The 15,060-nt window shown below is 35.1% G+C and overlaps 2 protein-coding genes across 3 annotated transcripts in view; one reads left to right on the forward strand and one right to left on the reverse strand.

Annotated features, from left to right (window-relative positions):
• On the forward strand, positions 1 to 5,661 carry LOC137391890 (uncharacterized). The gene is made up of 8 exons (XM_068078438.1): positions 1 to 97; positions 655 to 744; positions 1,790 to 1,875; positions 2,876 to 2,999; positions 3,371 to 3,433; positions 3,540 to 3,632; positions 5,056 to 5,184; positions 5,495 to 5,661. Exons 1-8 carry the CDS (start codon positions 16 to 18, stop codon positions 5,503 to 5,505), a joined length of 678 nt encoding a protein of 225 aa, XP_067934539.1. The 5' UTR covers positions 1 to 15; the 3' UTR covers positions 5,506 to 5,661.
• Positions 5,662 to 5,808: 147 nt separating this feature from the next.
• The window catches only part of LOC137391920 (PAN2-PAN3 deadenylation complex catalytic subunit Pan2-like), a 33,942-nt gene continuing 24,690 nt past the window's right edge, over positions 5,809 to 15,060 (reverse strand). For both annotated transcript variants that reach the window (XM_068078479.1, XM_068078478.1), the window contains exons 22-27: positions 14,441 to 14,526; positions 12,685 to 12,778; positions 11,679 to 11,837; positions 10,170 to 10,263; positions 6,896 to 7,027; positions 5,809 to 6,778 (exon numbers count right to left, since the gene is read on the reverse strand). In XM_068078479.1, coding sequence (XP_067934580.1) covers positions 6,675 to 6,778; positions 6,896 to 7,027; positions 10,170 to 10,263; positions 11,679 to 11,837; positions 12,685 to 12,778; positions 14,441 to 14,526 — 669 coding nt within the window. In that variant the 3' untranslated portion in view covers positions 5,809 to 6,674. The remainder of the gene's footprint in view (positions 6,779 to 6,895; positions 7,028 to 10,169; positions 10,264 to 11,678; positions 11,838 to 12,684; positions 12,779 to 14,440; positions 14,527 to 15,060) is intronic.

Below are 15,060 nucleotides of genomic sequence, written 5' to 3' on the forward strand. Positions count from 1 at the left end.
TTAAAGGTACTTGGTATGAATTGGCCTTTAAACCGTCGAAGATTACAATATGAGCCTGAGAACTCTTCACTGACAATCTGTAAGAAAGATAATTTAGGTAAATGTTTTCTTCTGTTAGAAATGTACAGCTACACATTACACAATGCTAGAAGTATAGGTATTTAAGGCAAGATATGAAATTGCTAGACGTTTCTGAAAATATAAATACCTAATTTTATTGAATGAAACCCAGGTTGAAAGAAACATCTTACATAAATATCATCTAAATCATCAGAGAAGCTTGCCAACCCAAGTAATGTGTACATCAACAAGCTACAATAAAAGTGCCCCATGATGGCTATGGAAACAGAAACACAATAGTTGAAAAGGAGTCATGGCTAAACAGTTAAATTATTATGACTTATCTTCACCACACAATCACTGCATCTAATGTTGCAGTTTTGATTACAGTGAGTTGGAAACTGTCTTAAGATTTTCACAAACTGCAATCTAACGATTCAACAATAAATTCCTTTCTTTGATGTGCCATCTTGTGATGTAATATGATGCAAAACAATGAAGTTGGGCTGGAATACTGCGGAGAACACAGAATAGGCTCTTGTTTGATAAAATCTATCTTGATTACTTGTGTTTCTGGAAGGCGTTTATTTACAGCTGAATTCACCTTTGTGGTCCTGGAAGATAATTACGATGAAAAGCCAACTTCAGAGCTGAACACAAGTTCACATAGCCACCTAAAAAACCGTACGTGTTTTTAAATTATTTTCTACCAGACTATAATCTCTACTGCTTACATAGTTTTTATAACAAAATGGGAGATTTTACAATTTTTTTGCGGCATCAATTTACAGTGAAAATGGGAAGTTTATAAATCTGTCAATTTTTATAATTTGTGCTCATTTTGTTTTGCAAAAAGGAGTGCTTGCTTGCTAGAGGCTTCGTTTACAATAGGAAATATTTGACAAAGAGAATACTGAATACCCAGTAACTGACGAAAAGTTGGTACACTATTTCAAGGTCAACTACTTCAAGGTCAATTTTCAAAAGGAAAGTGTTAGAGTTGTATTTTAATAAGTCTGTTGAAGGAAAATGATACAACCATCTTGTTCGTATCCTTTCTTTTTCTGGCACATTATGAAAAACATCCAAGATATCGTATCGTCTGCCAAACCAAATTTGTGTATGTTAATAATGCTCGCCTTCGTACTTGTCTTGTCAATTAACCACTTTCGTAATGGTGAGTTTTGGTCTTTTTCTTTAAACCTAAATATAAACAAATTGACAAAAATGGTATGTAACAATTATATTATTAAACTACTTCTTGAAAAATAGGAGCCAGAACTTTTCTCGCTAGTCAGTGCAAGTGGTTTCTAATGCGCAGCAAAAATCTGTGTTTGGATTTTAGAGCTAAGGTGTGGTTGATTTTTTATGATGTAAGCACATCAGTGCATGTCCTTAAGTAGCAAAAATTTTTACAATGTGCGCAACTGTCCTCAGTTCAAGTATTTTAAAATGCTGTTAAAAATTCCAACCACTAAAAAATTTTCAATCTGCCATCTGTCTTTGCTACTTTGCTTTGTTCATGTTTTACTCTGAACTGAACGTTATTTCATGAAGTAAATTATAAGAAAACTATCACACTGACTCAAATAATCCTTACTATAGTAAGATCGTGGTCGTCCGTCTGTGCGAAACCATGGTTTTAGGTTGAAAATATTACATCGTGCGAGATTTAAACTCAATTACACAACTTACCATTACATTTGCAGATTCACATTCGGTGTTTTAGATTACGAGAGCCTTTTGGTCAAAGTTGTGCTACTCTTGTTTGCTGAACAAGGAGAGTTTACTTGTTCAGAACTCGCACATATTAAAGTAAGTAGCTTTGTCTCACCTGATAACTAATGTTTGCTCTCACTTTCATAATTTTGTTATTAAGTTTAATATTATTAACATTCTGCTGTTTAGAGGTACATCTAAATCTATTTGTGTCAAAGTCACTATGCAGGTGAAGCAGACACATTTTAATGACTTCATTTGAAGATGCTTAAACTGTTATACCTATTATTCTCAAGTGAATGACATTAATATTACTATATTTTTTGAACACTACACACATACAAACAAAATCATTTCTAGTATTTATGAATAAAAAATGGCTCTTCGTAAAGAACAAGATTTGCAAACTATAAATTTAATTTGTCATCTATTCTGATAAAATGACACGAGAGGTTAAAAAAAATAATTATACACTTGAAAATATAAATTTACGCCTTTGATAAAATGGAAAACCAGTGAGCTGTTTACACACACATATGTTATATGCCAAGCTATGTTGGCAGGTAGAACCAAGTTTGGTTGATAATAATGTAGTACTAGATAAACCATCTCAATATTTAATGCAAAATAATTAAATATAATTGAATAAATATATAATACATAAAAATTTGAAGCAGAATGTCTTTCATTCCTAATTCTTCTGATTTTATTAAACAAAGCCTGTTTTGTTTGTCACTAATTGCACAAAAACACAAACTACTTCATCTAAAAGTTCATAATTTTGTAAGAACCAGCACAGACTTCTGGAAGGCTTGTAAAAAAGTCTATTTTGAGGGCGGAGCTAAAGTTGTCAATTGTACTCAATCAGAGATTACGGTAGAACTAATTTGAATAAAGACTAAAATCTACAGAAACTAAGCAATTTTTTTATTGCCTTTTAGCTATCTACTTTTTGATAATAATGTATTATTTGATGCTTAACCAGAGTATGTGTGAATAAAGCTGTGGTCTTTGTATAGTGGGAGACTATTTGACATATTTGATATTTCCTTTGGCATTTCTTCCATGTTAGCTGATGATTGGTCTGTGATTTCAGCCACCGTATGTATACATGAGCACTAGACCAGGATGCTATGAGTTCAGTCTGGCACACCCTCATTACCCTGACCAGGTGGTGCTTATCCGTATAAGCATTATGACATTTGGAGTTGCATTCCACTGTAAGCTTTTAATCAAATCTGCACATCTAACGCGTGATGAATGTCATATGGATTTGTCTCCTTTAAAAAGAAGATAACTAGTAAATAAAGGGAAGTGTTTTAAATCTTAACAAATAATGCAAAAAATGATAAACATACTTGATAAATTGGTTTGTAAAAACAGTGAGATGTAGGCAGATTTTATGATCTGTGGGCAATCTTATGCCATTTTCTTGCTAATGAGTAAAGCGTATATCGCTGTTGATGATGGTATTTCTATATCAAGCTCTTCAACTAGCTAAGCATAACTAAATGATAGTACTAACAGCCTTCAAAACTTTTATTGGGTTTTTGGCCAAGCTTCAGAGCTCTGTTAATTTTGAATTTTTTAGGTCATGCTCCTAAATACATTTACTTCTGCTTCCGGAATGTACCAACATTAAAGCAAATCACTGGTAAGTCTTCAGCAATACAGCTGTGTGTATTAAATATATGGTTTTGTATGCAAGTCCAGAAGTCAAGTAGGTTTTCCTAAAGGAAATAACTCAAATCTGTTTATAGATGATTCTTCTGAAATCAGACTAATGGCTATGTTGCTGGAGAAGCAGTTCATTGAAAGGTTTATAGATCCCATCAAACAAGCGATGGACAAAGGTATCCTTGTGTTAAACTAACAAACTGACAGCACCATATGTTAGGCAATTTTGCAATTATATTACCTGATAGGAACAGTTACGACCAGGGACTAATTGCCTTTAATGCTAAGGAGCGAAATGTGTTTGTAGATATTTACTGTCTAAAATACTCAAATAGTATCTCTAATCTGCCTGACCATCCATTACATTCCTACTTCCCTAAAAATCCACTGCACATTATACCAGACACCGACATCTTACCAATCCACGTTCTATAGAACAGCATTATGCCAAGGGAGCTTTTTCTTTTAATACACATAATTTCACTTTACCATTCTTTATTTTGTCTCATTGCGTAATTTACTTTGAACAGCATCGTCTAGTGATAATAAAGTTTATATCTATATATACAATACATGTAATTACATGCTACCCTTAATGCTGGGGTGTTAAATGTGTTTGTAGATATTTGCTGTTTAAAATACTCAAATAGTATCTCCAATCTGCCTGACCATCCATTATATTTCTACTTCCCAAAAAATCCACTGCACCTTATACCAGACACCAGCACCTTGTCAATTTACAGTATAGAGCAGAGTTATGCAATAAAAGCTTTTTCTTTCAATACACATAATTTACTTTACTATTTTTTGGTTTTGTCTCATGGTCCAATTTACTCTGAATGGTATTGATCGGTGTGAATAGTTAATACCTACCTATCCATTTGACTTTGACTAATTTGCTCGTTATTGTGCAGCTTCATCGCAATGTTGTCTAATTGCACATTATGAAAGGAATTGATGATTAAATCATAATTTCTCCACTTTGAAAAACTTAAGTTTAACGGGCTTGAAAGTCATTCCTGCAGTACTCATGATAGTCAGCAGTTTACTGCTGCTGTTTGAAAGGTTTTGTTGCAGTGAACAGACCAATAGCAGAGCATGTTGATGTTTAATTGATTTACACATTCCTTTATTACTAGTGCTACCATAAAATGATAATTTGCCACTTTGAAGCTTTTTAACACTAACCAAACTTCAATCTGTTTTTAGGATTGTCTGTATGTTTTGAATCCAGTGTCAAAAGTAAATATCACACTTCACATCACAAGGCTAAACTAATAGATCGTCTATCAACTTCTAAAGCTAATTCTATGCTGGATACAAAAACTAAATTTTATAAGTGTCCAGTATAAATATTAATATTTTAATATTATAAATGTGAAAAAGAAAATTACAGCATTCATTAGCTCTCAGGATCATTATACTGCGACTTGTACAGATGTAAGCATTCCTACGTTCAATGAAACTTTATGAAAAAGGTTTCAACTGATTCTTGGTTATCTTTGACGAATTCAGTAACTGTTATCCTTGACTAAAACAGCCAAAATAGAATTAGTACTGGTATTATTGCTGAATTTATTGAAGAATTTGTTTTAACAGAAAAAACAAATCCATCTGCCTCGAAAGATTTTGAGTCGCTTACTAAAGGATGGTCCTACAACAGACGTCGACTTTGGACAGGCAACAAAAGTGATCTAATGAATAACTCTGCAGATGGGCAAAACTGTGGTAAGATATACAAAATTAGTTTTTATTTGACGTTTGCCTTAATTAATAACTTCCTATCACACCGCTTCCTTATCATAGCTCATAGCTTCAGAGCCTAAATTTATACGGTAATTTTTTGGCAAAATTTTGATCTACAATGTACATTTAATCTTGAAATTTTGTATTTTATAAATGTATTTCATGTATTATTTTATTCCTAAATGTGGCAAAATGCTGGAACACGAAAAAACACCTTAATTGAATGTTTCATATTAATGACAAGCCACAGACTCTATCTATCCTGCAGGCTCATCAAGTGATTATTTTGTAGATGATGATTAAAATATTGATGATGAAATCATTTGCTTGGTATAATATACCAAGCAAATACCATTTGCCCTGACCTATAATATATTCCTTGAACTCGAGATAGATGATCCCAGCATTGCTGTTTGATCTATTGCATGACTTCACCTAAGGCTGAAGGACAGACCAGAACTGTTATACCTAGTGTAATGCTCGTGCACAGTATTGAATGCCAATTTTAATGAGTGTATATATCTCTTGGGGTGTAAGTACATATCTGCTTGTGATACGGGATCAAGTGATGGAAAGAGTAAGGATTACCATTATGAGAACTCCCAATAAATTTAAAACCAAGAGTATGAAACACGTTATATTTCAATATACGCCTATGTTATACGAAGACCAATCGAAAAGTTCAAAGACATTTGCGAAATACATGCCATACTAACAATGACTGTGACATGGAAAATTATTTATCTGTTGATATCTTTAACAACATCAAATTTATTGAGATGCTACAGGAATATAACAAACTGTAAAGAAATTCATCTAAATTCTCTGTAAATATTTGTATTACATCACCGGAAAACCTGAAGTATTACAAAAAGACTTACCAAGAACCAGAAATGTTTGAAAACCTTCACCAAAAACGTAAGCTATAAAACAGACTCCCATTTTCTCCTTTAGGCCAGAATACCGAGGTATTGAAACAAGAGTCATGGTGAATGGTAAGTTTCAGTAGCTATATTTATAAGAAGAGATACAGTAAGTATACTTTCACTAATCAGAACAAATACTAATCATTAAAAGCCGCCTTGCCAGTTTACTTTATAAAACTACTGACCGAGTCATGGACCTCGTATTGCAGTTTGTCTCAGATAAATAAAATAGCAACTCTGATCCATCAGGGCAGTAGTGTCTCACTAAGACTATAGAAATTACTGTGCTACTATCATAGTACTAAAAATAGTTAAAATAAGTTGAAGAGATCAGAAGCTCACAGAAGCTACAACAGGACATGCTCCGAGAACGCAAAAGGTCCTCAAAGGGCAGACTGCTGGGCGGGATGAGATTGCATTTGAAAACATCATGCTAGTTTGAGAAACCGTGGTATGGTGGATTCCCGTCATGGCACAATATAAACACCACTGAATGCACAGCATAAAAAGCTTTTGACCATGATATGTACTCGCACAAGTTACAAGCTATTGGTCTCCAGCCGCACCGCTATCCGCAGCTGGCGCACGATATTCTATACCAGGAATTCCTTTGGGAGCATTTTCTGGTATCTTCCAATTGAGCTCTCGCCCTGTAAATACATGCTTCTGTTGACTATGGCCAAGAACACAAGAGTCAAACAAAATGACATTAGAATAAAAAAAACCATTGAGCCAAAATCCTTCAAGGTTCGAATAATGATACAAACCTCGTTCATATAGATCGAGGACATATCTTTTGGCCTCTCTATCAGTGCCCAAAGTCTTGTACTTGAAATAGAGTTTCAGTGCTGTCTGCGCATCCTCTGTAGAGTCGTGTGTCTCAGACTGAATAGTCTCCCCTGTAAAATGAACAGCCATTTTGAACTAAGATGCAACTCCCACTCACAGCCTTAACATACGTACAATTCAATTAACATGATTGCGACAAATACTCGGAAAACAAACAGTTCATCTCAGCCGTCCCGAAAATGGAATCTCTCTGAAAACGGCTCAAATGTGATGTAGTCGCGACCTCAAATTCGCTTCTGTTTACACTTTCATGCAACCTCAGTCGTTGAAATATTTTCACAAATATACTTCACGCATTCAATAAACCATGTCTATTGTCCTTACGCATTTATTTCATTATCATTGTAATACAGGCACTTTGAACACTGATATCTTATGACCTAAAATTAGTTTAATTTTTCGACTTTGGCTTGAGGTGGTGCATATCATCTTCTGATAATGAAGAGCCTGTTGGTCCCCTAAGTAAGTCGAAAAACGCTGCGGAAATTGCTGACACCATTTGGCGGGAATTATAGGTCACATGATCACATTATGACTAGATGATTTGATCAAGCTAAAACGAAACTAAAAGTAGCGAGCATCTATATTTGATAAGGGCTTTTCGGTAAAACCCGAAGTGTTTGTCATAAACTAGTGCTACGAAACGTTTTATATTGAGCCTTTTATTGGAATTTCATTTCACGTGATAACATCAAGTGTCAAAACAATAACCACATCGAGTTGAGTATGTCATCAAAATAAGGGATTCCAACCTACGACCATTTTCGTGATGACTGTTGGTTTTTGAGCTTTTAAGAGCTTGTAATCACATTTCCACATATTTTGTACCTACAACACATCAGAGTAAAACATGGTGAACCTTTTGATACCAAATAACTATAATGTAAATTTCGTTGCATGTCAACCTTTAACCATTAAGCTAATATAATGTAGTCCCACTAAAATTTTTAAAAACATGTTTTAAAGATGAAATTGCACAAAATGTTAGCAAATTTCGTATCAACGTTCTTCTACCATTTGTAATTTTTTTAATGTTTGAGGTGATCTGACTGTCATTATGTTTCAAGAGTACAATTGACAAAACCTGATTGTGGTTACAACTCTCAGATTAAGCGAATGTGTGATTATACGTCTATAGTCGTGAAGAGACTGACAGAATAGAGTCCCGCAATACTGCAACTTGAACGCAATAGCCGATATAAACTATAGAAAAAAACAGCGATGACATTTCCCACATATTTTTCTTCTGACTGAGCGTTTTAGCCGCGATTAAGTTTAGTCAATCTTAATCTTGAAACATCCTGGCAGTGAGATCACATCAAATATTAAAAACAATCGTAAATGATAGAAAAATACTGATACTAAAATTTTGCGCGAGTTCATCTTTAGAAAGCTTTGATAAAAAATAAGACGAAGCTTTAACCATTAGCTATATTGTGACATTTCTTGTTATAAAAAACACCAACTTATACGCTCATTAGAAACAGACAGGTAGGTTAAAATGGTCATGTCTAAAAGGCTTTCCAGGAACTACTTACTCTATCTTTCAGCATTGAACAAACAAATATGCGACAGGTCGAGCCGAAACATTCAAGTCTTATTAAAAATCTCAATGATATAGCGGCATCAAAAGGTTTTTGATATAGTTTAACAACATGTTATACAAAGTGACACAATTTCAGCATCTAAAATTAAGCGCATTCGAATAATAAACAAAATGTATCGTAGCTTAGCCATCTGTTAGCCTGTGTAAATGCAATGCGTATCCACATTATTTGTGCTCGATTCCGTCCAAACTTCACACGCATAGGCTCCGTGCCTTCACACAAGTTGCTAAAAATATTTGGCATCTTTCAGGTCCCTGAGAACCAGCCTCTTAAACACTCACCTGCGAGCTATCTGATTGACAATGAGACAAATCGTGGGCAAAAAACTCCATGGTTTACTACATCTAGTACACTAGAAAAGCTCATCTCATGGCGGTAAGATACAAAAAACGCAAACAGCAGATTTGATGCTAGGTCATGACCATAAGTGGTAGCACCCGTCAGGTTTATTGTAGGTTTGTATTTACAGTAATAGCATTGCATCAACGATAATTCGTAGTCTTGAGAGTAAAATACCCATTTTATATATCATCTGAAAGCTGAGATTCTGGCCTATGTCACTAATTACACATAAAGCAGACAACAACTTTTTCGGAAGACTTGTAATTCACTCAAAATAATGCGATATATTGAGTGAATTTGTAAATCTGCTCAGTTCGGTACTGCTAATCCTTTTGAGTAAGGTACAATTTCATTACAATAGGTAACAATAATGATATGAAATATCTTCCTAAAATCTACACTTGACGTTACGTCCACCTTAATGTTGTTAAAAAGTTTTAGCTCAACATTTAGTGGGTACAAGTGTGATAGAAGAGTAGTATATTTGAACTTCAAAAATGCCACGTGCAATTGGTGAAACATTGAGAGCTATAATTCTTCAGCTGTGTTAGCAAGGATTGGGTTATAAAAGTGTGCCTAATCAAACTGGAGCCAACAAATCTACTGTAAGATATACAATTAAGAAGTATAAAGATACAGGAGTTGGTGAACAGCATGAGACACTGATCCCTGGCCGTCATTAAATTTAGGGGTTACCCTACAAAATATTAATACTGTTTGACCTTCCAATAGACAGTTCACAGATAATAATCCAACTTTCAGATGCTTGTGTTACAATTTCAGAGAAGTTTGTACTCAAAATAAATGTTTATACCTTATCATACATACAACTTGGCTTCAGTACAGTGTCAAATAAACTTGCATCTACTTTTTTCCAAAATATTAATTTACACAAATTTAATAGCTGAAAGCTAGACCTTGAAAGCTTTCATTTGATATAATTATAACTCAACTTAAGAAGCTACCAGCGGTTAATAACGTGCCAGAGAATGCTAAAATGTCGAACACATGCAGGGGTGCTAACACTAATCTTATGATCATGACTGTATCTGCCGATGCACAAGCCATGCAAAAGACGCTTTAAAAACCACTAATATAACTATATTATGCCAATGCGCAAGAACACAATGATGTCGAAATGTCTGCATATAAGAAAAACATCAGTCCGAGTGGCCATGCTTTTAAACATGGTGTCGAACTAATAGATTATCTAGCAAACAGCACGAATCAAACAGAAACCCACCTAGAAAATACCATGCTAAAAACTTGAGAGAGATCATCCGTTGCCTGTGTAGATGGAAGAGCTCTGCAGTGTCACAAACTTGCTTGGGTGGAATCTATAAAGAACTTGACGGACTCATACATTGGCATATGACATAAGGCTGACTCATACCATAGCATATGACATGCCTGAGTCACATTTATGGCAGACTTACAAAATATTCCTAAAGCCCAAACCATTTGAGCAAAAAAATAGCTACTGTGAATACAATCAGCAATTTCAATCATGCTGTTAACTCCTTAATGGCGTCTCCATTATGCAAACTGAATGAACATAATCAAAGAGGATTCGTGTTTTGTGATTAACTGCGAACAAAGTCGATGTTATCAAATTAATAAGCACCTTTCCTGCCTATTCAATTGTTTGTTTGCAGCTGTTAAACACAATGCCTCTAAAGCACTGCTAGTTCCATGTTAAACTGAAAGAATTGCCTCATAATCGATCTACACACCCTTCGTCCCTAACCTGGAACAGCCTGTTCTGGCACACACTTGATGACAGAAGCCCTTCACAAAAATGTTGAGAACTTTTTTGGAATTTCAAGTTCAGTGGCGGATGCCAATCAGGCTTACCAATTTGCGCAAGACGTCAAGATAATGCAACATTCAGCCACTACGCGCTGCATACCGTAAAACCTTTATTTGAACGCCATGGCACTCCATTTTTAAACCTTTCTTCAGAGGAGCAGTTTATTAGAGGTGTCGTTCAAATAAAGGGTGGCGTTGTATTTTTTAAACACCGCGTCAAAATGCTGAGAAGATAAATTTAACTCTTTCACAGGTGAATCGAATTTTGCCTACATGTTGTACTCTCCTTTGGGCTGTGCGATATTAACCCTTTTGGAAGCAAGAAATTTGCTAATTTACCTTCAACTTAAAACAAAGAACTACTATTAGCCTGATACATTTACCAATTATTTCTATGGGGTTGCAATCAAAGTTTTTAACAAAAAACCTAAAGATTTGGAGTTGGAAAACAGACTTCGATATGAACAGAAACAACGACCGAATTAGTTGTTATTGATGTAATTGAGTCATTATTAGCACATTTTTGTAGACACTTTTCTACTGATCACTTGCTATTATGGGCTGCAAAGATTAAAAATATCAAATAGTTGCGGTCAAATAGAAGTGGGGTTCAAATAGAAGTGACGTTCAAATAGAAGTGGCATTCAATTAAAAAGTTGCGCTCTATTTTTCAACCCTTCTCCCATAGAGGCACTCAAATCAAGGCGGCGTTCACATACACGTTTTACGGTATTTACTTTGTAGCACTTTTACAGACAAGTATTTATAGGCAGCCTATTTATAGTGCAAATAGATTTTGGAATGACATGAAACATAAATAATAATACATGAATTTCAAATCAGAGGCTTACAACAGATCCTTACAACATAGTGAAACAAGCTAAACTTTGATTAGGGATTTATGTAATGTATGATCGTGAAAATACAAAATTATATATCATACCACAATGTTGATGACTCTGAAGTCTTTCTTCAAGCCATGACCAACAAAGATAACACCCTTGTGCACCATATATCTGAGCCTAATATACATAGACTTGAGAGTGGTGAGGTGCTTGGAGGAGAGAGCAACATCTAGGTCCCCAGGCTTGATTCCTGAAAACTGAGGAACAACATACAGAGTGTTATACACATGATCTGGTATATTCAAACGCGAAAGTCACATTTGTATTTAGAGTAATGCTAATAATTACTGTGTCTCAATGCTTCAGCGATAAGACTTTTCTAGCATCTTTCACAAGCAAAAATATAAAATTTGAGCCGCCCGAGAAAAGCAATTATTCTTCAAAATGTGTTTCCTCCAAAAGATTCCAAAACGAATAAAAATGGCAACTTGAAGATTTTGATAAAGTTTTTATCAAAGACAGCTTGCTGCTGTTGTTATTTATATTAATTTATTATAACTAAACTTGATATAAAATTACTTGAACTTCAAACTAAAATCACCAAAAACTGACTACTGATAAACTTATAAATATAAAGAAATGCAAACACTTGGATCATAAACATGACAGAATTATATTTCCAACTCATAAAAACTCAAGCATAGAAACGCAGTTAACGTTTGCATCTTTTTCTTGCGACTTTCTTTATGACCTCTGCACACGGACATTGCTGCTGCGACTAGCATACCTAAAGTTGATGAAATAAGAGAATCTGTTAAGCCAGTTCAATAGAGATAACATCTTTTAAAAAACTTTTTTTTCAAAACAAAGAACAAAAAACTAAGATTGATGTGTATGCGAGGGTTCATTGTTTTTGTACATATTGCATCTCTCAACTGCCTACACAATAAAAAACCCAAGTGATCTTATCTGACAGACCCAATAGGAATTGAACATTGCAAAACACCAATCTGCTTTTGTGAAGCAAATAGAGCGGCACATTAGTATAGCGTTGAAACTTTTGGCAAAAAACATTTAATGTGGGTTTGAGGGTGAAGATGATACCTGTGTGAGGTAGTCAACAACCTCCTCCTGAGTGCTGATATAGTCATCCATGAAAGGCTTGAACAGCAGCTTCTTATCCAAATATTTACCATCCCTGCAGCCAAAGACGCATGTTACTCATTGTGGCAATGAAACAAACAGACTAAATGTTTGCCGTCTAGAAAAGAGCATACTTTCTCTACAAGGTGAATACATATTTACTTACAACTCAATACCTAATCACAAATATACTCAGCAGTGAATGTCATCTAATTAAAACACTCCGAGCTCTATTTTTGATGTTTGCAGCACGCTCCTGGTCATGAAATCTAGCAAAGCACCGACGATACGCAGCTTCTCAGAATATCAACGTATCATTGCTAATACACTGTACAGTAAGAGTTGGGGCTTTAAGATTAGTACAAACAATTTCTCTCGCAAACCCAAATATCACAAGACTATTCCCAAACTAGTGAATAAAATCTGAGGGTAGCAAAATGCTGAGCTGTTGAGAGGTGAACCCGCATATCTAACCTATGAATTGAAGCTAAACTGCTCTGAGAATACACCCACGCCAAGTGAGCAACCACAAAAACACAAGCTAACTTTCATAATAACAGACTCGGTTGACCTGAAGTGAAATACTAATTTTGCTATGTGCTTCCCAAAACTATACTTAGCATTCCTTGCAGAGAACAAGTTATCAATAAAAACATGTGAATTGCTAGTATCAATGGATCATACGTAAGTTAACCCATACTAATCACACTTGCATTTACGACTTGTACTAAAAACACACTTAACAAAGGAAATGCAAGAAAAAGAGGGAACTGGTCAACGCAAGATCAGTAAAAATGAAAAACCAGCCAAAAATGCAAACAGGTTGAAGGAGAGCAGAAAACTTGTTAAATGTGTGTTAGCAAACATAATAAAAAGTGAAAAGTTGTTTTCACATGAAACAAAAATCAGTGCTGAAAGGTTAATACAAGACAGCGATACAACGGCCGGCCGCTGCTAATCCAATACAAGTGCATAGAGGGCTGCAATAAGTGCCGGCGATCAAAAGTAGAGCGAAAATGATATTAAAACAGCCTTTATTAGAGATTCCATTTCTTTGAATACGTTAACTGAGTTTGTTTGTTCTCTCATTCAATATGTTGAGACGGGCATAAAATACATACATGTAGATATAGGACACCCGCAGAGGTTTTTCAATAAGACAAGTAAACAAAAGGAATGTTTGTTTCTAACTTAAAATCAACAATGACTTTTAGCATAAAGAACCACGACCTCAGTCCATCTGAATATATGCTACAAGTCTATGACAATAAAAGCTATCAATCTATTTCTATCAGTTTGCTAAGCATAAATACTACCATATATAACCTTGAAACTGGTTGTGTGATACATGAGGCTGAAACAACCTGGCTCAATAAATCCAATTTTTTGTTCTATTTGAATGCTTTGGTTACACGGATACAAAGAATAGCAAGCAAGTAGTAAACTTTTCACAACGCTCATAATATGAACTAAACCGTTTATGCAACCACTTCTATCGACTTGTAACGATCAACGCAGCACGAAGCCTGTGACAATCAAACTATTGTGAGTGGAACATTACTTTTGACAAAATATTACGGCTTTAGAGATAGCCATAAGCCAAAGCCAGAGCTATTCAGTTGAAATCTTTGGTAGAAAGACTTGACTGCCAGCAATCAATGTGGCAGACAGCGACAGTAGAGAGCAGGAGTTCACTGAGAAGACAACTGTAACATACCCTCGGATGCAAGTGACTCTTGCTACAGACATCTGTGATGGCTTGATTGTTGACTTGGTCCCATCACTTCTCAACTCAGACTCCTCCTGTTTAATAAACAATATTATTATTACTTCAAGTACGAGTCATACACATTCAGGAAAGTCTGTTGATTGGAGACTAGCTCAATTTTTTCAACTGCGGGCGGTTGCAAAGCCCGCAGATATGACATTACTCAATCAAGTTAGAAATATTTGAAAATGTAGCCAACGAATACTTTCTTTATAAGGAATAAGGAGTCTCTTATGAATACATAAACATGTGAGTAAGAAAGCATGACATCGCACACTCAGGTGAAGCTGCTGGCTTGGATAAACTCCATTGTATGACTAAGTTTGATGTTTATTTTCACCAAGCGGTCAAATGGTCAGTGTTCTGAATCAAACAACATACTCAATAATAATCGTATACTTAGGGAAGAGTTTCAGTAGATAACATGTTGTTGACTAGAGGCGATGCAAATATTTACACATCAACTCCGACGACAGCCATACAGAACTGCCGTTAGCAATTGAGAGCATGCAATGTGATTGGCCAATTGGGAAAATAAGAGAGCATTGTTTAGACTCAGTAGTTGAATA

The sequence above is a fragment of the Watersipora subatra genome, chromosome 3 (assembly GCF_963576615.1).
Source record: "Watersipora subatra chromosome 3, tzWatSuba1.1, whole genome shotgun sequence".
Classification (NCBI taxonomy): domain Eukaryota; kingdom Metazoa; phylum Bryozoa; class Gymnolaemata; order Cheilostomatida; family Watersiporidae; genus Watersipora; species Watersipora subatra.

What these genes read in the sequence shown, in the direction of transcription:
- LOC137391890 (XM_068078438.1), top strand. Translation starts at nt 16, where the DNA reads ATGAATTGGCCTTTAAACCGTCGAAGATTACAATATGAGCCTGAGAAC. An exon ending in CTGTAAGAAAGATAATTTAG is followed by an intron (nt 98 to 654) that starts GTAAATGTTTTC and finishes GTTTATTTACAG; the next exon opens with CTGAATTCACCTTTGTGGTC. An exon ending in CAAACAAGCGATGGACAAAG is followed by an intron (nt 3,633 to 5,055) that starts GTATCCTTGTGT and finishes TTGTTTTAACAG; the next exon opens with AAAAAACAAATCCATCTGCC.